The sequence below is a fragment of the Seriola dumerili genome, unplaced genomic scaffold (assembly GCF_002260705.1).
Source record: "Seriola dumerili isolate Sdu_G_001 unplaced genomic scaffold, Sdu_1.0 BDQW01000116.1, whole genome shotgun sequence".
In the NCBI taxonomy this organism is placed as follows: Eukaryota; Metazoa; Chordata; class Actinopteri; order Carangiformes; family Carangidae; genus Seriola; species Seriola dumerili.
Genome location: NW_019174371.1, coordinates 847,201 through 874,744, shown reverse-complemented (window position 1 = coordinate 874,744; position 27,544 = coordinate 847,201). Strand labels below are relative to the sequence as shown.

The 27,544-nt window shown below is 41.1% G+C and overlaps 1 protein-coding gene across 1 annotated transcript in view; it reads right to left on the bottom strand.

The window, feature by feature from the left end:
* The window catches only part of brinp2 (BMP/retinoic acid inducible neural specific 2), a 120,118-nt gene that overhangs the window by 52,391 nt on the left and 40,183 nt on the right, over positions 1-27,544 (bottom strand). The window contains exons 2-4 of the mRNA XM_022748095.1: positions 19,509-19,699; positions 16,245-16,426; positions 7,425-7,530 (exon numbers count right to left, since the gene is read on the bottom strand). Coding sequence (XP_022603816.1) covers positions 7,425-7,530; positions 16,245-16,426; positions 19,509-19,699 — 479 coding nt within the window. The remainder of the gene's footprint in view (positions 1-7,424; positions 7,531-16,244; positions 16,427-19,508; positions 19,700-27,544) is intronic.

Genomic DNA, 27,544 nt, shown 5'->3' with positions numbered 1-27,544 from the left:
CTTTACGCCTGCCTGTCTTTTCCTCTCTCTCTCACTCGTGATGTTTCAGACTGTCAGTTGAATTTTCTGCAGACTCATTGCAAAGAATGAAATGCACATTTTCCTCAGCTTGAGTCCTCGGCTGTTTTGTTCTCTCTTGTGACAGTTTGGTTTTCCGTCACAAAGATTCAGCCGCATGGTGGATGTATGCAAAATGCAGGGAAATTAGGTTGGGAGAAGATAAGACCCGCTTGGTGTTGAGAGAGTAAGAGCCTTTAAGTCTGAGGTCACTAGACCCAGACCTATAATCTATAAATCATTGAGCATTATTAAATTTTCTATTTAAACCCAGCAGCTTTTCTAGCCTTACAGCTCTGGTTTTGTGGCCCAGTGAACTCACAGACCAGTTGAATGCGTTGTAAATCATTTGAATCTGGCTTTAGAAGGGGACACAGCTATTTAGTCTATTTTTGGACTTAACCACAACAAGAGTCTTCTAGGCAGATTTGAAAATGGGACTGGCATAAAAGGTACGGCTCTTAATTGGTTAATTGGTTTTGTTAGCCTTGGCGACCATGTCTCTAGAAAACATAAAAGCCTTTTGGTATTCCGCAGGGTTCGATTCTTGGTCTTTATCATTTTTTAAATATATGCTACCACATGGTAATATAATTATCACCTGAGAAATGTAGAGTTAGACCCTATCTTACACTATAAGATGCCACATACATGACTCACGCAACGCACTTTATTCAGGATTACCATTTCTACACAACTCAGCAGCCAGTTTTAACAAAAACCAGGAAAAGAGATCACATTACTCCAATTTTGGCAAATAAAGTTCATTATTATTATTATTATTATTTTTATTATTATTATAATCATTGGGACTTGAGTCAGTGAGTGAGATACGAACACAGGGGAGAGATGAGATGAGAGACAACAGCTGGGTGAGTGGAATATAAGAAGGAAAGAAAGTTGTTAAAGCTGTTCAATTGTTAAGATGTGTCGAGATCGTTTATTAAAAAAGCTGTTGAGACTGTTCAGATGTGAAATGACATCAACAATAAAGAAGAAAAAGGGAAACTCAAGCTGTGTCATCATGTCATTTTTCTAAAATTAAGCACTTTATTTTAAGATGCGCATTTTTTCAAAAGCTCTCTATAACTTATTACAGTGCTGATCTTCCTTGAAATGAGACAAGAGCATTTAATTATTATTAGAGTACTATTATTAGAGTGTACCCCTGGACTCACGTTTGGGACCTTTGCTTGAGGAAATTTCTAAAAGGGAATTTTCTTTCTAACTAAATGGTAAATGGACTGCACTTATATAGCACTTTTCTGGTCGTATTGACCACTGAAAGCACTTTACACAACAAACCACATTCACCCATTCACTCACACATTCATAAAACACCTTTTCTATCACACACACGCTGCTGGCTCAAAAGGTAGCTGGACGTCTTTGAATTTTAATTGTATACCCCTGCTATAGGTCTTTCAGTTACAAGGACAAAGTGCCTCCATAGTCATAAGTGGAGGATTTTTCATCTGGCACTTTCCCTCTACCTTTCTTGAGCTCTCCCTCCCCCTAAACAACCCTTACATTTGAGACCACTTAGCCACTTAGGGCTGTGATGTCAAAGGAGGCACAGATAGGAAATTTGGCAAACGAAGTGCGTTTTACAGTGACAGGTGGTGTGTTGAGATTTTGTTTCAGCGACTGCCCAGACTTAGGCCCGAGCAGAGGGAGGCACTTGACAGATCTCTCACCCTGCAGGAAGACACAAGTGTCACACAGCATCTGTCCCTGGGCCCTGCTCCTGCCGCTGATGGAATTCCAGCAGAGCTCTAAAGTCGTGTTTGGGGGAGGATCTGTTGGAGGTTTTCCTGGAGTCTCTCTGTGAAGTCCAATACACTGAGAAACTCCTTTGACTGTGTGATACCACCAGGAGCAAGCCTACATTGTGTTCCAAGGACATCTACACTCATAATTCCATCAGCGGGTTCCTGAACAGACTGTGATGAAATAGAAACATGAGCTTTGCCTAATGGGGGATAGGACTTTTCAGGATTCAGTGGCTTGTATTATGGTCGATAAAAGAAAACTTACCTCAGGGTGCGTTTCCACCAAAAGGAACTTTGCCCAGGTAACAGGACAGACCTGTCCAGGGTGTACCCCTCCTCTTCCCCAATATGTGCTGGGATAGCTACTACAGCAGTTGTGGTCAGTCGAGTGGAAAGACCTGAACTGTTTTCATGGCATTTGAGAATCTGCAGGAGGGAGATGACTTCATCCTCTTTTCCGACTCACCCACAGTTTAGGGAGTGACTGAGTGAAGAAGAAGAACTGTGTTTGCAGTTTCAGTGAAGGTCAGTCAGCAGCCGGCTCTGATGATTGAGAAGATATAACCCCCCCACCCCCCCACCCCCCGTAGAAAAGCAGAGTGCTGAACGACAGAGTAGGCTTATCACAGGGTCGTTGCAACAAACAGACGCATACTGCAGCACACACTGATCCAGCCATATGTGAAGGTGACAGAGACTACCTAAGTAAGAAAGTGGAATGGAGGGTTTGTTGAATATGAAGGGATAATTCCAGTTTAAAACTCCTTTCCCCCTCCCTGCGGGCATCAGAGTGGGATGATGAAGCAAGAAGCCTCATTGAGACATTGCCACAGAAACTCCTGGCCTGGGGACTGATGATGGGTGTACATCATCAGATGCATAACAAGAAGAAGAAGGACAGTCAGTGCAAGTATAATAAGAATGGAGAATGGACTCTGATGGAAGTCTGCCTCCGCCACTCAGACTAGTTTCAAGTAACATCCTTATTTATCCAGAATCATATAAAATAAAAAAAGCATTTGTGTGAAATTTTGTCATAATTGCTGTGTGAAGCCTTTTGAAGGATGGTTCTGGGAACACCGTCACCGCAGGTCATGGTAAACCTTCTGTCAGGAGTAACCAGGCCGCTCATCTGAGGTGTGGGGATGAGTCACATGTATGGCCTGGATCCTGTACTCCACACCAGTCCCACACCTGCCTAAGGATGTTGTGTTCTATATACTTTTGTCCAATAAGACTCACATGGGTTACTGTGGTGAGAGCGGGTTGCTTTCTTTGGAGATTATGTAATCAGCTGTCCAAGCCAACTGATACACTGGTTTCTATATTTTGTGTCCCTGTTTCTCCCCCACACAGTCCTCTGTGTTATTACTGGACTTGCTCTTCCTGGACTCTCGTGTTGTCGATACAGTCATAGTCAAGTACACCACCCACACTCTGCACAACTAATAACTGAAGAGGTTTTATTTTGAAGGCAAAAAGCCCTGCAAAAACGTTCAATAAAAACTAGAATGGTACTCCGTAGAGTGCACACCTCCGCCAAGGACAAGCAGTCTTACACTCGCTGTCAGATCCCGAGCCAGATTATCAAACTGTACAAAGTCATAGATCTCAACACCATAAATATGTTAGAGTTTTTCACATCGACATTCATTGTTTTTTTCCTGAGAAATTGACAAAAGTGTGGAAAGATGCAGTGTGAAGGAAAGTGATAAAATAAACATTCCTGGGTCGACCCCCTTTAACCGGATCGGCATCAAATCAGTTCGGTACCTACTGTGTAATCCTGCTGACAAACAAACAAACAAACGAACAAACAGGCAGACGGGTAAAACAAAACCTCCTTGATGGAGCTAATAAACATGTTGCAGCTATAACTCTGACTATTCACTCACAGATGCTAGAAAATGTTGAAAAAGTTGTCCATCGGGGCTCCTTTTCACAGCAGCAGTGCTGCTGCAGCTCCGGTCCCCATCTTTAAACATTGCTTTTGTTTTTCATAATGGCCATCAATCACAGAATATCTGATTTCACTTCTTCATCTTCATCTGAAGAGTGAAGAGTTGTAACCAGAAAGAAGCCACATGATTTTTGCTTTACCCTCATTCAGAGCAAGTGAGAGAGAGGGAGAGACCTGAAAGTAGACTAAATTTTTATCTGACCCCAAACAGAGAATATAAATTGGCCGAGTAGCTCCACTCTGTCAGAGATACGAGGCAGAGACGGATCCTGACCAAACACAGGCTCAGTCGCCACCAACTAGCAGCAGAAATAGAAACAGGAAGGTACAGACAGACGCGGCTGCCCAGAGAGGAGCGTGTGTGCGGTCACTGCTCGACAGGTGAGGTAGAGACAGAGATACACTTTTCTTCTCCGCTGTGACTATTTCTCTCCAGTAAAAAAAAAAAAAAAGCTCCACTACAGGGAAATGGCCAAGAAAATAACCAACTTCCAGATGTGAAGCCCAGAGGAAAAACTCTCAGTTCTCCTGGGTGAAGGACCAGCAGCACCGCCGGAGGAACTCACAACAACATCCTCAAAACTACATCTGTATGATGTTTATTAAACTGTATAAAATTGTTTTGTGTTTTATTAAATTATATACATTAGCAATATACTGCATCAGTATGTGACACACACAGCTTTGGGAACATGTTTGTTTTTTCATGCTAGCAAAGCTATTTGAATTGAATTGAACTGAATTGAGAGAGAGAGAGAGAGAGAGAGAGAGAGAGAGAGAGAGAGAGAGAGAGTGCTGAAAAACTATGTTCTTACTGACTGTAATAAAATTATAGCCGACATCTGCCGTGACTGTGTAGTTCACATGTAGCCTCCACGTTCTCCTTTCCTAACATGCAATTGCTAAAACATTATTTATTGGCCCGTTTGAAAAGATTCTTTTCCTATTCGTTGGTCAGACGCAAATGTTCGAGTTTTGTAAATCTGGATCACTTCCTCCCAGACGAACATAGTGGCCATGTTTATAACTACTCTGGTATCTGTATCTGTTACTGGTTTGTGGCCTTGGATGGACTGAGTCTGCCCCTGCTTCATGGGGTGCGTACAGTATTAAGGTATTAATGTCTGCAGCTGTGTGGAAGGATGCTCTAAATCATCCATTTATAAAATGACCACCTAATTCCTAATCCACTTCAAGGTTTTACATAGAGTTACTGCTCTGAAACACGGCTATATCTTTTCATTTTGTTGTAGCCAGATCCCATGCTGATAATACTCATCATTTCAAAAGCACAGGGCACGCTGCCTGCATTCCAACAACACTATTGCCTTTGGGCTCACAATGGAAAAGCAAATTATACTTCAGCTCTGGAGAAAGCTGAAGTACCCACTGTGAAGCAGTGGCTCAATGAAATGTGACACCTCACACTTGGGATTAGGTAGAGTCTCAAGAACAAACTTATATGAGTAGAAAGTTTTCTCCCCCTTTGTGTCCTCTTTGGAAAAGGCTAGTGATTATTCCTCATAGTTCTTAAAGGAAAGGACAAGGCCGAGTGGCCAAGGAGGATAATGATGTTTTGATATTCTCTCTTTTTCTTTATGCTCTTTTAATCTTTTTGTCCATTAGACGGTCTACCCACAAGCTCGTTCTCTTAAAGCCTTCATGTGCCCAAAAATCTTCAAGAAAGTTCTGATCATTACTTCAGTAGTAGTACTAGAAGTAGAAGTTATTAACACCTGGAGTAATACAATCCACAGACAGAGGAAATGAGCTGCATTTTACTGAAAATAGGAACAAGGTAGTTAGCATGAGCAGTGATAGCCACCATGAAAGCTAAAGAAGTGGACTCCATTGAAAAAGGACAGAAGCCTATGAGCCTCCGTTTGATTAACAAGCGATCTCTGAAAACAGTGATGACGGCCATCATAAGATAATTAGTGGTAATGCAAAATTTTTTTGGCTGTTCATTAATTTTTGCCATATTTGTATTTTCATTCACACACAGCAGGAAACATATATTATTTTTATTCAATATGAAACAGAGAATACTGTATTAGTGTATTTAAGCTGGTGGCAGAGGTGGATAACGAAGCCAAAAACTGTTCTCAACTAAAAAGTAAACAAATATTAGGGAAGAGGTAAAACAATCATCAAATAAACTCAACAGCTCCTCCAACCTGAACAAAAACATATAGGTTGATGAGGTTTTTTCAACCCTCTGATACGACCCACAGGAATGTCTCCTGAATATAGAGCAGCAGGTACCGGACCGCGGTTGTCACGGTTACAATAAACAACTAGTAATAAACACTAGGACTGTGGCGAAAGCGGCACACCTACCTTCGTTGCCATGGTTACTATAACGTTACTATAACGGCACTATAACGATCAAGGGTTTGTTTAGGTTTAGGAAAAGATTAAGATTTGGTTTAAATAAGTACTTCCTTTAGTAGCGAGTAACGTAATACGTTAGAATAACGTGGCAACAGTATAATAGAGCACCAGCAGACCTGGGATCAGGAGAACACCAGCCTCCAACCATTATGTGCATAAATTAGTAAAATAAAAATAATAACTTTTCTCTATAAACCTATTCAAGTGCGAGTAAGAAGTACTATATTAAAACTACTCCAACATGTAAAATTTACTCAAAAAAGTAACTTATTATGTGCATATAATGAGGGAAATGTAATTAGTACCGACTTAGAAAAGATGGTAGAATGCAGAGTAGATTGTCCCAGTTTATCAGGTACTTCTATCTTAAAACTCATCACACAACTTCATTGAGAGGCTTCAGCCTCCACTCAGACAAATCATATTTACCTGAGGTCGTCTGAGGAGAAACACTCGTCCTGTCATCTTGAAAGTAAGAGCATGAGTCTCCTTCACTGTCAGATTTATTGTCTCCTTAAGTGGCTCATTTATCCAATTTCATTTCCGTCTGCACACAGACCCCCCACCCCCCACCCCACCCCTCTAACTGAAGATTAAACATTGGTGTGGAGATAATAATGGCTTGTTCCTACAGAAGATACTTGGAACTGGTCTGTCCCTGCAAAGCATCATACTGCACCTTTAAACTGAATTGCATTCAGGACAATGAGGTCGTGAAGCCAAGAAAAAATGCCCAGACTTCTTCTTGTAGCATGATTGACTGTGAAAGAGAGGTTTCTCACTCCACCACTATACGTTTTTATCAAACATGAGGGCCAGTCCAAAGATTACCATTTGAGCTTTGCTTGTGCACCGAATGCTCCAGGTGTGGTTGCAGGGGTTAGGCTGGGGTCAGCGTGGCCAGACACGGTCCACATACAGCTGGGTAAGATAACAGATTCCCCAGGAGACTGAGAGCCAGTCAGGCAGAACAGACATATAAACTACTGCAGCGTAAAGTAAAGGGTCATCGGGCCTAGCTACTACACACAGGAGGTGAGAGGCTCGGCACTGAGGTGGATGGAGGTGGTGGCAGTGTGTGTGTTCAAGTGTGGATGCAGAAAAATTTCTATCTTCTCAGTGGAGCTTTTCTTCAGGGCTGTGACTTTTGTGTGTGTGTGTGTGTGTGTGTGTGTGTGCATTAATTAAAGATGAATATACGTGAGACAATGTATATGTCTGTGTGTGTTATCCAGCCTTACCCTTTAGGTGGATCTTATTTTCCGGGCTGTGCACCAGCACAGAGCTAACTGAATCCAAGCTGTCGTAGTTACTGCAGCCGAGGGGACCCGTCCTCGTTTCAGTTACCTAGAAGACAGAGGAAGAGCAGATCCATTTACTGCACTGATACAGTCTATATGATACATTTTTTTCTACAATAATTCCACATTAGCAGTGATTGCCCTCTGAATGCAGAGAAAACTATCGCCATCTTTCGCTTCGCTTCCACACCTGCAGCCACAGCTGCCTGCAGTGCGTCGGCTGTCTGACGGAGAATCGTGGAGGAGGAGAGATGAGAAGTGCGAGGGAGAGAACAAGTGCGGGCGTTTGTAAAAGATTTCAACTTTGAAGCAGCAAAATCACAGACAGAAAGAGAAAGTCACATTCAGCTGAATGACTTTTAGCAGTTATCTGCTTTTACAGACGTCTGATAATCACCATTGTTACGTGTGTCCAGATCTGTCGGTGCATCAGATATTAAAGATATTAGAGCAAGACTCATGACCTTTGATGTTTGTGGTCACACCGCAGACATTGATTGGTTACAGCTGCTTCTTCCTTAAAATCTTACATGGCTCAAAAACATCATTATGTTTGCTGATTTATTTCTTCTTAAAAAACCGGGGAACAAATAGTCTCTCACACTGATATGGTTAACTTGTTAGAGCAGTGTTTCTGGCCACCTGGTGCATCTTTATGTTTTTGGTCGTTACTCCTGAGGAAAATATCTGGCACTTTAGCTGCTAAATGATCCACTTTTTTCACCAGCTAGTGGCTAACTACGTCTGTCTGCTCTTTGGTGAAACAGACCTGGCCATGGGTTAGATGCCTTCACATCATGTCTTCTCTGCCTTACCACGTTGAGCGTTAGGGCGTTTTACCATTTTATTTGGTATAATGTCTATGTGATATTATCATTGGGAGAATTTTCTCATCACCTTTAAGAAGTGAACACTGGGTGTAATGTCCTTCCTGTACAGTATTTAGGAGACAGTGTTTTATTGCTAACTGCTGCACATTTTCCCCTTTACCTGATTAAAGGCCCGTCCACACCGAGAGAGAAAGACAGATGTAACCAGAACTGTAACGATAACAACGAGAGCATCCGTCCACATTGGTGAATGATAATGTTCTGTAAAGAGTTCTGCCGAGCACACGCCGCACGCTCCAGCTGTGTCGGGGGCCCTAAAATGGGAATTGATTACTTGTTATGCTGCACCTGAAAGTGTTTGTATAACTGCCATCAATTAGTTCACATTAAAGAGGCAGCCAGAGAGAGCAGATACAGCATTGATAAAGCACTTGATTTAGATTTTATTAATCTTTATTATTATTAAGAATAAGAATAAATGAGAAAAGAGTTGAAAAGTAGCTGCAGCCATGGTTCTGGGGGGGGGGGCTACACTTTATTACTGATAGAAAATATGTTCCAAGACCATTTTACCAATCCACCCTCCTGTGTGGAACAAATACTCAGTTCATACATTACTTCATCATCATCTTCATCATTCTGTTTTCTGAATGCAACGCCCAGTAAATTCAGACGTATTATGATTGGCTGCCAGTGTTTTTTATCATTCGCCACTGTCGGCGTCGTTTTAGTTGTGGTGGACTTCACCATCCACTTGAGTTAGAACAATTTTTAAACCAATATATTTATAGTTATCTCAACAGTTCTTTGTGTGGACGAGCAGATCGTGGGTATTTTTTTTCTTCTTTCCCCCAGTTTGCATATTCTTTGGACCCTGTGAAGTATTTGTGAATGTGCATGAGCCTCGTTGAAACCATTCCTGACCAACCCCACAGCCAAGACCATGTTTCATCCCCTCATGATGCTCTCATATTCCAACAGAACTGAGCTGCAGCACTACTAAAACAAATTCAGGCTGCATTAAAGAGAGATGAAGTCAAATTCCTTCTATGCCCCTAATAACATAACGAGATGCTCCTCTTTTTAAGAAAATGTCTATAGCAACAGAGTAGCAATGAAACTGTTCTGAAAACCAAGGTCACCTTAAATATCCTTAAATCAATTTTATTCATCTTAACTCATTTCTGTACTTTTATCAACACACCTTCATTCTCTCCGTGTTTCTCTATGGGGACAATAGAGAAGAGAGAAGCTCACTTACAGTTATGCGTGTGTCTCAATAGGAACTAAATGGAGTTTTTTTCTCTAACAAGAACAACCAAGTTACATGAAAGCTAACTTTTCCTTAGCTGAAGAGACGTCCCTGAAATTTCAACAGTCAAGGTCAATGAAATATTAATTGTAGCACAAACATCTGACCTGGATATAAGTGCTGCTGAGATACATGTGATAGAAAATATGATGCATTAACAATATCCCACTTGACATTCTGTGTATGACTTCTCTGCTGTAGGGCTGCAAATTGAGAAAAAAAGAGGAAGAAAATAAAAAGAGCAGACTTGAATAATGAGAGAAATTCAGAGGAAGAGAGCGAAAAAGTCAAGTGTATAAAGAGACAAAGGGTAAACGTGGGAGAGACAGAAATGTTCAAAGATCAAGCTCGAGACAGAAATAACATGAGGAATAAAGACAAAAGGAAGAAAGAAAAAGAACATTAAAAAGAATAACAAAGGATACAGCAAATAGTTAATTTTTTTGAAGCTCGCATAAGAAGATGGATGTGGCCTCTGGCAAAGCAATTCTCTCGCTAAATCACTCTATTTGGCAAATGATGCAGGCTGCGTGAATCAGCCATTCTTAAAACAGCCTCACATCTTCACACTCTCCCTTGCATTAAGATTGCATCTATTATCAAAAGAAATGGAAGTTACCCTTCAAGGCGCTGCAGAAGATACACATCTCAAACATCTCTCAAATATCATCTCGCCAAGACGGAGTTCAAGATTAGCAAGAGATAAAGGCGGGAAGCAAAGGGAGATTAGTGAAGGGGAAAAGAGGCCGTTTTGGGTTGTTGTTTAAGCCACAGATGTGGTCACAGATAATCAGTGCTTTCATAATGAAAGAGGAAACTGTTGCGTCTCATTCATGTTTTCGTATTGAGTCAGGAACAAAATCAGTTCAAATTGAACTCAAAGGGGCAAATTGTACTTTCTCTCTGCCGCCAAACATGGTTGCGGGTGTTGGCGATTGTCGCTGGATAAGAGCTTCAGTCATCTTTGTCTTTATAATACAAGAGGTTATAATACGGCCTCTGAGCAGCGCTACGTCTTCAGGGCAGGCGTGAAGTGTGTTCAGACTTAACTCAGGGTGAACTCTACAGTAGTGGTTCTAAAAACTTTTTCACATCAAGGACCCCTAAACTAACACGAATTAGACCACGGACCCCCATTTAAAAAGATTTTGTCCCAGGGTCCCTCATCTGATTAGATTTCTGCTTTTATTACAGAAAGTGCTTTAAAGCCATGAACAACAGAATCATTTATTCTGTCATTGTGTTACTTATGGATAGAATCATAGTGAAAATAGATTATTAATAGATTATAGAAACTCCCTCGCGGACCCCTGGGGGTCCCCGTACGGCACTTTGAGAACCACTGCTTTAGAGGGATGGTGCATGTTAAGATGTGAGCCTATTGTCAGCTCAGCTGTGACATATAGTTACTATCTGGTTAAACGCTTACTGAAAGACACATGAAAGTGTTAGGGCTCACAGAAACAACTGTGGGGCTAGCTGGTTAGCATGCTAACTTCAGTAGAAGGTGGAGACAAGAGTTAACACTGGTGTTTGTTTCCACCTCTGGAGACAGCTGTTGGTGAGTAAAGGAATGAAGTTTCATGCTGAACTCACACGATGTTTCTTCTAGGCTGGTAAGTAAACAGCTGTAAATGCTAACGTTAGCTATGTAGCAACAGCAAAACTTACAAATAGCTCATTTAAGCTTATCCAAGATTAATGGGTTATTTTAGTAGAGTCTATTTTGTTATACCTTTATTTTTATTTTTTTGTACAAATACTCATCCAACAAACTGTTACAGCCCGTAACCGAAATTATTATTATTATGTTCTTGTGCTAATTTAACGTCTTTATTTATTTTTTTTGCACTTGTCGTGTCCTGCCTTTCCGTTGTGTGGATTTGGATGGGCCGCCACACAATGGGCAAAAAGTAATTTATGGATACGGCTGGATTACCATGCAGGCAGCTGCTCCGAGCGAGCCCCAGATTTCCAAAGTGCCCAAAAGCACCAGATTCCCTGCATGAAAGTTGTTTTATGGTAATTTGATTAACTGCAAAAGTTACAGAGGAGTGAGGTGTCTCTCCGTGCAGGTTCTCTGCTGAAGTTGGCTCTTGACGAGTGCAGCGCTGTGGTAAAAATACTCTTCCTTCCTCTGTGTGACATGGAGCCGGTTTCCTCTCTCACATCCAACCTGCAGATTTCACACAGATGTTACAGACGGTCTTTTTTGTCCCACAGAACAGTCGTCTAAACTGGGTGTGTGATTGAGGTTCCTCCACTTCGTTGCTGGAGACAAAGATAACGTATTTTCACCACTCCCACCTCCTACTCGGTGCTGCAGAGGCACGGAGCCCAGAGGCGTACATGGACACGGGTCAAGTATATCCCACTCAGTGTCGCTTCCTCTTGGGTGATGAGTTGATCTAGCAGAACACAGCACGGCAGGTGGCTTGCATACCAGAGATCCTCATTTAGAAAAAACATGTGAAGGATGCTCTTCTCCAAGTGGGAGTAGCTGTGTGTTTGTTGTGTGTGTGTGTGTGCGTGCGCGCGTGTGTGTGCTGGTAAATGCGTATGTGTGTAGGCGGGTGTGCAAATCTCTGGGTGTTAGCGGTTGCTAATGAAAGGGACTATTTACCTGCCTGTCAGTCTTGGAGGTGAAAAGCAGCTCTATTCTCCTCACCATGGACAGGTAAAACAGATCATATGTGCAGTTTTTGTCTTGTTTATTTAATAAAACTATTAATAAAAGTATTAAGTTAATACTGACGAGAATAAACAAAACACATTAAATGCACGTATGTTGCGCATTTCTTAATCTATATGCACATAACAAATGGCTGGTATGAGCTCATCTAAAGGCATTAATGAGTCGAGTAGTTTCTGGAAAATATGTTTTGACATTACATCATTTATATGTAAATATATGCAGTAACAGTAGGTATTCCAAAATCGAATTATATAAATGTGTCATTAGGAGTAACGGGTGTAAGTATAGGGGCTCGTTATTAAGAGTTATGATGAAAAATGTCATCAGGTGTAGTGCATAGCCTGATATTATACATGACAGCGGAGTGTTGTCTTATCGTGACGAATAATAGTCGTGGTGGTTTGGACATCTGATTGCGATGTCCACCAGACACCTGCCTTTGAAGGTTTTCCGAGCATGTCCAGATGGGGTTGGAGACCCTGAGGTAGAGCCAAAAAACCATGCTGGAGGGATTCTAATGTATATTTCATGGAGCTTTGGAAACGCTGTGGGATCCCTCAGGAGAAGATGGAGGTTGTGGCCTGCTCGCTCAGCCTGCTGCTACAGCGCGATTCAGAGCCAGACGAGCAGCAGGAAACGGATGAATAGATGGACTGAATTACAGATTTTACAGCCGCTGACAATGTGGATTAAAATCTTGACTGTTACTCGACTGTTACGCGTGGCAAAATGACACCAGCTAGTTCGTTCAGGTCTGTGCAACTGGTATGAAATGTGACAGTAGCTCATATTAATATCTAACCTTAGAAGAAGAAGAAGAAGAAGAAGAAGAGACAGAAATGTTTTTCAAGTTATTACAGCATATTGCTGCACATAGCTTTGGGATATTTTTAACACTAACTGACGAATTTCTTGTCTGTGTCAAAACAATACGACAATACCATACACAACAACAAAACACTAGACACAGTATGAGTTTGTGCCTGATTTTGCTGCTCGCTTTTATCTGCTATCTTCATATCTGATCAACCCAGAACAAGATCATATTAGTCTAATACTCTCCCTCCAGTAACAGTTAAATGATCATAACAATAATAGTATTATTAAGCAAAGAAACAGAAGTTTTATTTCAGTTTTAACTTTGAATTCATCATTACATGTATGAGTCCCTCTGAACTTCTGTTTATCTGGTTGGAAAGTGACGTTGGCAGCAGTGAAACCGGACCAGAACCAACACAGAGAATATGTGTTACCAGATCTCGTGAGAGTTGCTGAGACGGAGATGAATAAAGTTCATTTTCTCCTGATGTGTCGGTCTGAAAAATTATATTTTAATGTCAGAATGTTCAGAGGATCTGTGCGGTTTGTGAAAAATGGATCCAATATTTATTTCGGTGACTATGGGGCGAAAGAATCATCATCATCTGTGATCACGTTCACTTCTCCCATTGGAATGAATAGATTCATTCTACGTGTGCCGTCTCTATTCAAAGCATATACTGTGTTTTTTAGACTTGAGCTTGTTTGTTTTCTAATTCTTTTTATTATAACATTATTATTATTATATTATTTGTTCCCTTTCTTTCTCTTGTTCTTTCTTTCTTTCTTTCAAATTTAGTTTTTTTTTTTTTTATGTTGAGTGGAGGTTAAAGCCCTAGATGGATTTCTTACCTCAACTGCACATCCACTTCATAAAAAAAGAAACTATATACTATGTATTTGTAATGTTTTATAAACCAAATCAAATCTTTCTCAACTTTCTCTGATAGGGCTTTTTTCTCTTCTTCCTTTTTACTGGTCCTTAACCTCAGCTACTTCAACAATTATTCTACTTAAATACCTTTTATTTTATACTGTAATAATTTGTACTGAAGACATGTTTGTTATAAGAAGAGAAGCGATGTGCAGCTGATCACAGAATATCACTGAAAGATAAAAACAGATTAACTTATGTGAGAAAAGATCTTAATTGTTGCCAATGGCTTATTTATCTGCTACTGTTGACTTCTTTGCAGAAGATTGCTTTATGCATTTTGTGCATCGGCCTCTCCCCGCAGTAACAACTGCATCAAACTGAGCAGGATTTCACTTGATAATTAATTCAGGCCGAACAGATAATGTGTTATGACTGAGATGCAGCATTCAGACACAGTAAAACTTCAGTAAGCAAGAAAAGTCTGGTTTGTTATTGTTGCTCACATATTAAAGTGGTGCGTTGCTGCGATAAAGCCTGTCAATAAACATACAAACTGCATTGCTGCAAGTGAGCAGAGGTTATCTAATTCTTTTATTTTTTATTTTCAGACTGTATTCCCTGTAGCTGAATGTTGTGCAACAAACTTTTTTTTTTTCAGTCATTAGAATTCTATTTCATGTTCTCATAATAATCAAACTTTTCTCTCTTGGTAAAAAGCAATTTGTGCCGAGTTGAAGAGGTCTTCCTCGGCGTTGTGGGCAAACACATTTTGGAGCAAACGAGAGTTTCAGCGTCCTCCTTTTTTTAAAGTGACTTGGAAACAAGAATGGTCTGAGGGCCGGCGTCAGCTCTGCACAGTGAGAGCTCGCCGCGTTTTCAGCAGCAGCAGCAACCTGGAAATAAGGCACCTTCCTTATTCAAAGTCTGCACTTAGCAATTACTCATTTCAATCAGATTTGCTATTTAAGTTGAAGCATGAAAGCGCGGTCCGCCCACCCACACACCTGCTGTCATCGCTTGAAAGCCAACAGATCTGCTCTGATGTGAAAAATGTATTGCTTGGTTATGCTTTGCTTCCTGTCATCAGGAGGAGAGGAAAAAAAAAAAAAGAAAGAAGAATTTGAACAAGGTAAAGCCAGGCAGGGGAGATAATAGGATTCTTTTCTTTTTTTTATGCTCTGTTCTTTGAGTGGATTTTCCACAAAACTGCCGTTCGCAATTAATGATGAAAAGAGCTGGTAAAAGCCTGGTGGTGGATTTGGGGTAAATGATGATTCACCACATCAAGGCCAGTGAAGTGTTGAGTGTGCAGGTAAATAAACTGAAGCGAAGGACATAAAAAGGTGTTAAACCAGTAAAAAGTATAGAGTCAGCGGCATGCTTTTTTTTTTGGATTTTCCACAAAACTGCCGTTCGCAATTAATGATGAAAAGAGCTGGTAAAAGCCTGGTGGTGGATTTGGGGTAAATGATGATTCACCACATCAAGGCCAGTGAAGTGTTGAGTGTGCAGGTAAATAAACTGAAGCGAAGGACATAAAAAGGTGTTAAACCAGTAAAAAGTATAGAGTCAGCGGCATGCTTTTTTTTTTTTATATATATATTTTTTAGAAAAAAGTGTTGATAATTCGCAGATGTTGTGATTCAGCTGCGCACACACCTACAGAAGAGCACACAATCAACCTGCAACCCGATCGAGATGGCAAACAGTATGAGTACAATACGCATAAATACATTTTTTCCCACTGGGACTTTTGCCTTGCTTTAGTGTCTCTCTGGGCTACAGCGCACACTGTGCTTTTAATCCAACCTGCCACTTAAATATATATATATATATATATATATATATACCATGTCATCATGCGCTCTTTTGTCTCTCCGCCAGCTTTTGAGCAATGACGCACCTTGAAAATAATCTTTAAAAAGGATCGTTTGTGTGCATACCTTGAGAACAAGCAGAGCTATTTGTTGTAGGTGCAGCACAGAGGAATATCCCAAAGGGACAGTTTTATAGGAGGGTTAATGTTTGTGTGTCTATCTTGATGGGTGGTTGTTTGTGGATCTGAAGAACTGCGAACACAAGGCTACATACAACAAATAAACAGTGCATTTTGTGTGCCGTGTCTTGAAATAGACGTTCTTCCAAGGCTGCTCGAAAGCAGAGAATGTGTGTCTGGATTTGTACTGTAAGCAGGTTCAGTCGCTCGCTGTGTGCATGTACACGGTACCTTGATTGCAGAAGTGGCGATCTGGAGGTGGTGCAGTCGCCTCAGGGTGCTCTCTCGATCTGTGAAGTAGGAAGCCGCCAGCTGGTGGAGCAGCTCCAGAGACACCACTGAGCTGTTGCTGTTACCCTCCGACTTCTTATTGAGCTTCTGCTTGTCCAGGAAAATGGTCAAAGATTCCTCTCCTGCCGAACAATAATCAATCAAGAAATCCAGTCAGTATGTCTTTTACTGAATCCCTACCTATGTCGATTATTTTACAGTGTACTGTAACAAACCCCTTTTAAAGTGTTGAATTCTTTGGTTATAAAAAGTAACTCCACTTCCAATATTTCACCACGCCACAGCAACAGGCTGATGTTATCCTCAGAAGACCTCCAGTGAGATTCTGCTTTTTCATTTGACATTTCTCTGGCAGGCCTTCACTCACTCACTGCGGTTTGTCCGCTGTGCAGCAGATAATGTATCATTTGCTTTTGCTTCACTCCCTTTCATCAGACAATCATAGAATCACTAACGATAAACACCTCTCCGCGTACTCTGATGGTTGTCTCATTACACGCCCGTGGCTCCCTGAGGTAACTGATGAGGAGAGTTAACTGGAAGAGGCTGGAGAGTATGTGATTTCCTTTTTCTTTTTTTTTTTAAGAAAATCATATCAAAATTTCTAAAACAGAGTCTGACTTAAAATAGCAATGAGTAATATCTTGTGGTCTCAGAAAGTGTTGCTGATAAATACCAGTCACCCTGTTGCCTAAATTGCTGGAGACATTTCAAACTTTCTAAAGAAGTCAGAGCTGGCAGGACTCTACTGGAAATGCTCCAGACTCCCCCTGTATTAGCCAACATGCACTCAGTTGAGATTCAAAGCAGCATTTGAAAGTGGAGAAACAGATGTGGGAAAAGTCAGATTTTTAACCTTGCTGATGGACAAGTATTACAATTTAGCTAACATTAGCCACTAGCTATAGCAAGCTAATGTCAATGAAACATAGCAAATGTCAGCCTGTCAGTGTCACATTCATTAACATTTCTAAAATGTTCAGTGGTGCTCTCATTGTGCAGTGTCCTGCTAACTGTCAGTTTAAATCAATCATATATACAGAGCAACCTTTGAGTATGAGGCATGCTAACATTATCAACCTCGCCTGAGTTTATACCTGGTGTAATGTGTGCTACATTATTGTCTTGTCTGTAAACTAAGAAGGACTTTGGCAGTAACAGGCAGTTAGCTTGACATTTGTAAGTCCTGACAGTCCCGGGTTTCCTATAGCTGCCACCACTGTCTGCTAAAGAGATCACACCTACACTTTAAGTGTGATATTGAGTCAAACCTTTACCGAGATCAGAGAAAAATTTGAATTTCATGATGTTAAATAAAGCACACCATTACTTATTATACTCACAGTCAATCACAATCACAGCTATCGATGCAATAGCATGTGATCTGTCTTGGGCAGGTCGAAAATACAACGGCAAGAGGCGAAGCAAACCTGGAGCGTTTTGTGTTCACAATGTGCAGGTTAAATTAACCGCAACACAGACTTGAAGCCCACCTCGAGAGGTGGCCTCAGCGCTATGTTGGCAACACTGCAAACTGTAAACGCCCCCCCTAGTAGAAACTGTTTGTGCCAATTAATTTTGAAAGAGCAGTCCAACTCAGTCATATGGTATTCGCTTGACCAACGGTGGAACCATGATCACTCAGTCAGTCAGCGACATTTGTGATTATAGGGCTGGCCCCGCTGTTGTGGTCCAGCCAGAAAGTAGTGTTCATGGTATGTAGCTATACAACTTTCTGCTAACGATCCCACAATGTAATGCAACACTGAAAACTGTCACTGTGCAGCTCAACAGCTGTCAGTGATGACATAAAATGATGATGACTAAGTGTCCGACATGTGAATTTACTTCTCACTATAGCGTAAACCCATTTATAGGGAGCAATGAATGAGTAGGAACAAGGCAGAGATTTTTGACACAACCTCAGAAAAGTAAGGTTTTAAAAGCAAAACAAGCTAAAAGACAAACTAATGACCAACTATACCAAAACTAAATCATGATTAACTGACTCTTTACAGTGTATTATGCTTTCATGTCAGTCAAGCCAAAGTTTTTCATCTTAACCCAGCTAACATTTGTGAAAAACACACTTTACAGTTGAATGTAACCATAGGGGAGACGGACATTAGAAGCAAAAAAGAACAAGATGAAAACTGTGGAACAAATAGGAAAAACAGAGATCTGGGATGTGTGCATTTGCTCAGCCACAGTCTAATCAGTATACAGACTGGCTCAGCCCATTTAGTTGAGGCTGTTAATTACATATAGCATCTGACTACAAGTCTGTCAATGCATTCATCTCTGCTTTGTCTCCCACGCTGATATTCCAGTGCATACACCATGTGATAAGTGGCCCCCAAAGCTAGATGTCTGTGCCTGTGGATGCAAACCTCACACGTAATATCCGAGATTGAAGGAGGCTGTGTGTGTGTGTCAGAAAACAGGATCTGTCTTCTGTGAAGGGTGTGTGACCAAATTGGTGGTGTTGTCAAATACTGGTGGTCCAGTATCTGATAGCTCTGCTGGGCGAAGATAGACGGGTATAAGTGAGTAAGTATCCCCTTCTGTTTTTATATATTCACTGTATATTATAAGGTTGGACTCTTTTGAGATGTTTATACTCACTATCAATTTTCAACAATATAAAAAAAACAGCTAGCTGTAAATATGTACTCATATATCTGTGCTGCTATGTGATGACCAGTATCAGCAGTGTATCAATATCAGGAGGTTGTTGTTCTGAACGTAACACAGGTCTTGCTCTTGTTTTGTGAGGCGCACGCAATCGATACTGCTGGCAATTCTGTTCTGTGAGTTCCTTCTCTCCTCTGAGATCGAGGGTAAAAAGAAATCCAATACAGAGAGACGTATACTAAAAAATGGGTCAATTTAATCCCCCTTCTGCTTTGTAAGGCGCTTGCAGCTGCGCACCATGTTCATCAGAGGGAAAGATGAGAGGAAAATTACAGAGGGAAACAACCTTGGCTGAATGCTGCAGGTGTAAGGTGTGGTATTGTTGCAATTGTTGCTTTTCAAAAAAAAAAAAAAAAAAGAGCAATAGATCCTGTACTTCTGTAGCACTGCTCTAACACAGGCTGCAACTCCTCTGAGACCGACAATGAGTAGCTCCTCTATTTTTGGTGTGTCCCGACACTTCCTAACCTGAGAATAAAGGCGAGTGTGTCACCCGCAGTCCTTCCTTACCTCCCAGGGTAGCAGAAACTAGGAAGTGGGTCCCATACTTCTTGATGAGGTTTTCGTTGATTTGCTGCAGGGTTGGTCGTCGCCCCAGTAACCGGAGGTTGCGCAGGAACTCTGGCGCTAAGGGCAACGGAGCTTTGAGGAAATCTCTCTTCTCTGTGGCCAGGCTGTTCACCTTCCAGTGGCTGAACTCCCTGAAATGATGATAACATTAAAAGGTGAATGCATTTTTAGGAGTAAGAGTGTAATATGTTCTATAGAAAACAATCTCCATCCAGACAGCCGTTTTAGCTCTGTATCAGAAACCATGTCCGTCCATACTAACACACCTGAAAATGCATACATACGTAACCATTCACGTACATTGGGCATGCACGAGCCAGTGTAAACAGGAAGCTGTTTAGCGTGCTAATGTCGGTAGAAGAAAAGATGTGATAGAAAATAAAAGCAAAACAAGAGTTAACACTGGTGTTTGTTTCCACTGCTGGACACAGCTCGGCGAGTAAAGGAACGAAGTTTGATGCTGATGTTTTTTCTAGACTGGTAAGCAAACAGCCGTTAATGCTAACGTTGGTTATGTAGCAATAGCAAAACTTACAAATAGCTCTTTGAAGGTGCTACTAATACTCTACATTACTGTGAAAATGATTGTGACTCGTACACTACCAACTATGAACAATGGATTAGCAATTGGTAGCTTTTGTCTGATGCAAATGGTAGCCAAGTCAAAGAAAGACTCAATCACAGATTAGTCCTAGTGGGATTTACAGTCTGATTCACATATCGGGCGTCGGATCTTCAATTCGGTAAAGGAAAAAAAAAGAGAAACTTCAGGAAGAGGAAGGATACCTTCACCAAGATAGACAAAAGTTTGCTCAAAGAAAAACCTCCTGAGGTGGTTGGTTGCATTTCCACTAAGCTTTTTTGATAACTTTCAGCTATCCAATACATGAGGTGGGTGAGTGTAAATGGGGTCAGTGTTCTTTTTGCCTGCCTTTCTCAGCAATGGTTGTTTGTTGTTTACTGTTTTACTTTGCTGCAGGGGATTGGCTTGGACGTGAATTTTCTATTGGCCTTTCACTCCTTCAACCATCCGCTATTACCAGAAAGTCTCAAACCCCTCAGCTCTGTTTGTGTTGTAAAACCCCCTGAGCCCTCCTTCCATTTTGCACTGTTGCTCTTGCTTGTTCCTATTTATTTAAATTGCGTCTCAAAAATTAATATGGTGATGATTAATTGATGCTAAACTTATCTCTGGGACTTTATCTAAGCACTCAGAATTAGATTTGAGCACTCTGGACTTCTGAAGGCCAGTTTCACTATTTTTGGGATGCTTTTGGCTGCTGGTGATATAATTTGCATCAATATTTAGGATCCTTAAATTGGTCCTTGCCATGCCATATAATTATCAAAATGCTACATTAGATCAACTCTGTCTGGAAGTGTAATGTAATGTAATGTTGTGTTTGCAGCTTTTTGAGCTGAACCCAAGTGGCCAAAATCAAATACAATAAAATATCCAGTCCTCCAACCTGAACAACCAAATGGGTCTGGTATGACCCACAAGAGCGTCTCCTGAAATAACGCCTTAGTTGTCATGGTTACAATCGTAAACACAAGGACTGTACTGACAGCGGTGTGCCTACCTTCATTGCCATGTTTACTATGAAAAAGTTCATGGCTTGGTTGGGTTTAGGAAAAGATCGTGATTTGGGTTAAAATAAGTACTTCCTCAACATTAGTCGTCATGGTTACAATAAAAACAACGTGGTTAACTCTGTCCAACGGTCATGGATTATAGAAACAACATAAACTGCGACTTTCACGTGGGAATTGAACACGGCTCTCCTGCCTCATGTTCCTGTGTGTCGTTGACCCATCCATCCACTACAACTTCCTCCTGATGCGGACTTTGTCGCTCTTGTATCACCGCACTTTTCACTTTGCTCCCATCATAATTACTATGACCACTAGATGGCGCCTAACAACTCGTAACTATGGGTCATAATAACCTGCTGCACAAACGAACTATATGCTCGTTTTTTTTTTTTTACAGGAGTCCAGTCCATGCAGAACATTGTCAGACTTTGACTTGACTGTTCCTGATCACAATATGTGTGAGACTTTGAGGACGAGAAACATTTAAATTCCTACACTTCCAGTGCACCATGGTTTTTGTAAACTGTCCACACAAATACCAGGCAGTATAGCAAAACCTGACCAATAGTAGAAAGTGACAGAGGGGGGAAACTAGTCTGGAAAATGTATCCATTCCAAGAGGCTGATAATCATTTCATCACTTCACTCCTGCAGAACCCCAAGGTATTTGAAGATTATGCAAATACCAGCACAAAAGCACAGAGCCACCTCATCTGCATAAATTTGCTGCAAAACAAGAGGCGCTGAATATTAGCACATTATGTATGCATTTTCTCCGAACAAAATACCAGCAGTGACACACTGTGTTTTCCCACGAGTAATCTCTCTCTCATACACACACTCACAATCATACACACACACACGGACCATACACAGAGGGAGGTGCATATCCTGTATCACTGTCTCAGTTTCCTACCGGCTGCTCTTACAGTGCCTCTTTGCGGTCAATAGTTTACTATTACAGACAACACGATACTGTAATTATGCTGCTGACAGCATTGTGACTACACTGGAATACATACAATAGGCCAAATTCCCTTAATAATACAAAATGAATATGCATGGGGTCACTCAGATGGTACCACAGTAAAGACAGCAAAGGGCTGTAATTAGTTTTTAGTTGCTGCTCTGCATATTAGTCCTTAAAAGAGAGTTCAGATTTGTAACCATTTAGAACAAACCATGACAAAGCGTCCCTCAGAAGGAATGGCCCCCGGGAGCATACGGTCAAACTAGTGCTTCATTAGGTGGTTCACTCTCACATAATGCGCCAATTAATGTCTGTAGCCTGGCCACACTCACAGTGCAATTTATACAAGACATCATTAACTCAGGCCACATTGTTCTTTCTTGAAAACAGGACAACTGAGGGAAGCAGAGTCTGAGGGGACGGTTTGGAAGTGCAAGAAAAATCTCTGCAAAAAAAATTAAATAAACAGACTGAAAACACAAGAGGAGGTCGAGGGGCATTTGCTTTCTTACGCCTGCTTGTTTGTTCCCCCTCAGTGAGTAGCCATTAGTTTATTTATATCAACTCAGATAGTTGTGTGAGTGAGAGAGAGAGAGAGAGAGAGAGAGAGAGAGAGAGAGGGCGGGGCAAAGACGGGTTGAGCAAATCAGTGCGCTGCTCACGGCTCTACGGTGAAATAAGGTTTTTATCCATTTGAAATTGTAAAATATTTTCAGTTCATTAAGGAGCTGTGTCTTCAATGCATCTTGGTTGCATTCACACCTGAACTTAGAGCTGTCCACTTGTGACTGGATCGCCTGAGACGGAGGTCCGATCGGGGTCTTACTGTTGCCTGAGCAAATAGCTTGATAGACTGTTTATTAATTTGTCTGAATGTTATAACTGAGGTCGTATTTTGCTGCAAAGGTGTCTGTTTCATACGCTTGACATCCGTCAGGTGCCTGTGTGTGTGACCCTGTACAATGTTCAGGATCAAGTATTTCTTACAGAACTTCCCCACAGAGCTGCTTCAGCTCCGGTGTGAACGTCTCTCTTGTCATTCCACAGTATCTCTGTTAAGAGCGTTAAGGTCCAGACTCTGACTGGGCCACTCTCAAAGGCGGATTTTCTTTGTTTGAAGTCATTCTTCAGTGGGTTTGCTTTGATGTTCACGGTCATTGTCCTGCTGCATCACCCGACTTCACCCTGACATTTGATTTCTCTAAATCAAAGAGGAAAACTCCCACCAGGGACCGGGAAACATTTCAACTGTTTTCATTGAAGTACGAACAATCTAATCTTGATATGTAAAATCAGAGTACTGCCCCTTTAATAAAAATGCAAACAGACATTTTCCATCACCCTGAAGAAATGACTTGATTCAATCTAGCAATCTTTATTTGCCATGTACACCATTACACAAGTATAATGTGCAGTGATGCAAGACTGTGAAAAAAAAGAAGCATATATCAATCAAGTATAAATGGAGATAAAAAGTAAAAAAAAAATAGTGTAAAAAAAATAAAAGTGACAGCAGCAGTGATGAAGCGTTGTAGTGGCATCAAATCAAGGATGAACATGAGATAAACACTGTTATCTAATCATAAACATAATAGCATGAATTTTAATTAAAGAATCTGTCAAGTGTGATTAAACATTTTCATTGGTCGCACCGGTGAACCTGACATTTAGCAGGTCTGTCTCTGTGTGTGTGTGTGTGTGTGTGTGTGTGTGTGTGTGTGTGTGTGTGTGTGTGTGTGTGTGTGATGTTTTTTTCGTTCTTTCTCTTTGCATTCTGTGAAGACCTGCACCTACTGGTTGCCTCTGATTGGCTCTGATTCTTATATTCTTCTTCTTCGTTTAAAACTAGTGGAATTAAAAAAATAAGGAGTGTATGTGTGAGTCCTCTTCAAGTGACACCATAACCCTAAAACGTACAGGTAATTCAAAATGAAGAGAACTATTGATTGCTTGCTGTGTTTTCTTTAACACAGAAGAATGAGGCCGCGGCGACTGTTACACCTGTTCCCGGCGCTGAAAGGTCCAGACCAGACCCGACATAATCGATGGAGGTTATAACGCTCCACCCACTATCTCCCCTGTTCCAACATGTGACTACAAGCAAGAGCCTACAAAATACAAAAAAGCCAAAATATCTGCCATTCACAAAGAAACAGCATTTTCAATTTCTGTGGCTCAGATATGATAAAGGCTGGGAACAGCAGTTTTGTGTCAGAGCATCGACGTAGCAACCAAAGCTAGTCTGGAGCCCTGAGTTTAAAGGCCCCATAAAGATAGATTCCCATGTTTTCTTTGATTGATTTGATTCTTTGGTCTAGGTTCTATATTAAGACTGTGAAAATATCAACGTGTGCAATCCACAGACAAAATCACAGCTCACAGCCTGTATTCAGTAAATGAGCGCAAAAATGAGCTGTCAGGACTTCAGTAACTTTGTGATGTCACAACAAAGCAGTCACTGCCCTCAGCCACCACCCAAGCCCCGCCCACCTGGACCCACAATGCAGGATTTTGTCTCTCTGTTTATATTTTCACTAGATAACTCAGAAAACAGTCATCCAATCAGAAGAGAGGATCAGAGCCTCCCCTCTTCTGATTGGATGACTGACCCGTTGTAACTAGAGCTTCACAGAGAAGCCTGAAAGAGGAGATGCAAATCTACACTGAGATAATTTTTAGTTCTTAAAGCCACAAATATATCTTCTTATGGATCCACACTTCAAATAAAACAAAGGAAATGTGTAAAACATGGAACCTTTAAGTATCATGATCCTCTCTAACCAGCACCACACCTAACCTTCCTTTTCACCACCTACACTATCCTACTTCTCTTATAAAATATTAGAGAAATTAGTTGTCTAAAATCACATAATGGCAGGTCTGTGGCTCTGCCTGAATACTGCTTGTGTAATGTTCTGGTCTGCGCAGAATGTCGTGTTAAAAAGGGTGAAAACTAGTGATATAAAAAAAAAAGGTCAACTAAATACATTCTGAAGTGACATTTATACGGTTTTTAACTAAAGTGAAACAAACTGACCAAGGTAACTTCAACTGCAATGCCTAGAACAAATATAGCTGTTGTAATTCCAGCAGCAGTTACATGACAAATATCCCAAACCAAAGGTCAATCTCATTTGAAGGCGGCAAACTATAACAATTAGTCTGCAGCTATCACATGCATCAGCGGGCATTAGTTTTAGCTTAATATTTAGTCCAGTGAGTCACAGGATGGCAGCCAGCAGTTGCACACTGATTAACTGGGGCTAGATTTAGACTGATGTGTCTTTTTGAGCTGCTTTACAGTGACTGAGCACAGGCAAGCAGAGCTGACGGCGATAGGGCCAAGAAAGCAGGAAAAAAAAAGTGCTTTTTTTTTTTTTTTTTTTTTTCCTGTGCTTAGCTCTCTAAGAGTTAACAGCGAGACTGTTGGCTGACTATTTGGCTAATGATGATAGATGGTTGTTAATTAAAAGATTTTAGCACACGCTGCTGATTGCACCTGCAGCTCTTGCACTGGGTTTCTGCTGAAAGCAGAAAGTTTTTTTTTTTTTTTTTTTTTTGCTTTTTATTATTTTTTTTTAATAGGGAAAAAAAAAACTCAGCCTTTGCACAAATTTCCCTTGGATGTTCCTCCTGGCAGCAAGTTATAAAATAACACCTGGACGTTATTAGCTGTCAAGACAGAGACAGATCAACATGCAGCCTCGTCCAGGAGAGAGACTCCTGTAAGGCTCCAGAGGAGTGGGTGAAAATGTTGGAGATACTGTTTGCATGTATTGGCGTTTAATTAGATGCTGTATATCATTATATATATATATATAATATATATATATATATATATATATATAGTATTATGCAATATTAATCTGAAAGTGACATTCAGCCACATGAAACTTGTTCAAACAAATTTGTTGCATTCATCGGTGTTCTCTTATTTCCAAATTGTTAATAGGTGAGAACAAAATTGTGCGTGGTCAGGATGTGTGTGTATCACTAGGACAGTTCTTGTTAAGGTTCGTGGCGAGTTGATGATGGCACCACCATCCGAGGGTCTGGCCAGGGAGATAAAGTGGGTCGTCGGCTAATCAAAAGGTCGGCGGTTCAATTCCGAGCGCTTCCTGTCTGCATGTTGAAGTATCCTTGGGCAAGACACTGCACCACAAATTGCCCCTGATGTAACATCTGTGTGTGAATGTCTGCGTGTGGCAGAAAAGTGCTGTATGAAAGTGTGTGAATGGGCGGATGTGGTTTGTAGTGTGAGACACTTCGAGTCGATAAGACTAGAAAAGCACTAAACACAGTGCAGTCTCCATTCACCAATAATTTGATTTATGACCTAATTCCTGCAAAACAGACAATTAGCTAATTAGCCAGTCAGGACTCACTTACTCATTTTAAATTTTAGTTTTCATCAGCTTTCAAAATGATTAGCTTGTGCTTGATACAAAAACATCCAAACTATTAACTTGAGTTTGGTCGGCAGCATGGTGATACATATGGAGTTTTATTTTCAGGCTTCAGAAGCACTGAAATTGTGGAAGTTGCTGTGTACCAGACCTTGATGTGTGATATCTATATTGGGAGGTTCCCAGTGCTGCAGGTGTGTGTTCAATCACACCTCATACAACATCTCCCCGAGTTCTCCATGAGTTCTCCACCTCATGCATTCGTTTAATCTTTTATAGAACTGTTGATCCCAAGTCTCTCCTAGTTACTTTAACCCCCCCCCCCACCTTTACACCCAACAGATGTTTCTTTATTAATTATATATCAAGCTGCTTCTGTTCTGCACACATGCGATGCAGGTGTCGATTCACAACACGTTCTCATTCCCTGGATGTTAGACACTGACAAACCCGCCCATGTCTCACTGACAACACGCGAGCTAACCTTTGGCCTCTGTATATTGACACACGGGATTTTCAGTTGGCCCCCGATGTTAACTCACCTGCGACGATAAAAAAGACGCCCAGGTAAACTGCTCCAGTCATCTATTGACACCATTACAATTCTGCACGCTTCGAGCTTTGACCTTCCCCTCTTGGAGAGCTGAGACATGATACAGATTTTCTACCCAAGGAAGGCAGTATAGCTGGATACGACAACATGTGACGTCCTCAGCGTCACCATGGCAACGTTACTTGGAATGTCAGAGCTCAAAGTGTCCAATATTGCAACGGGGGGAGGTTAACATTGGTGTCAAATGACAATCCTGTGTGTCAATATACAGACGCCAAAGGGTAGCCTAGCTTACGTGTAATCAATAATCACATTTCTGATTGTTTTCAGGTGGGTAGAAAAATTAAGTGAGGTTGAGTTAAAAAAAAAAAAGTCAGAGAGCAGGAGAGAAAGACTCAAAAGAGAGAATAGCAAGTTCAGTTTCTGCACTTCTGAATTCTACGCCGCAGTT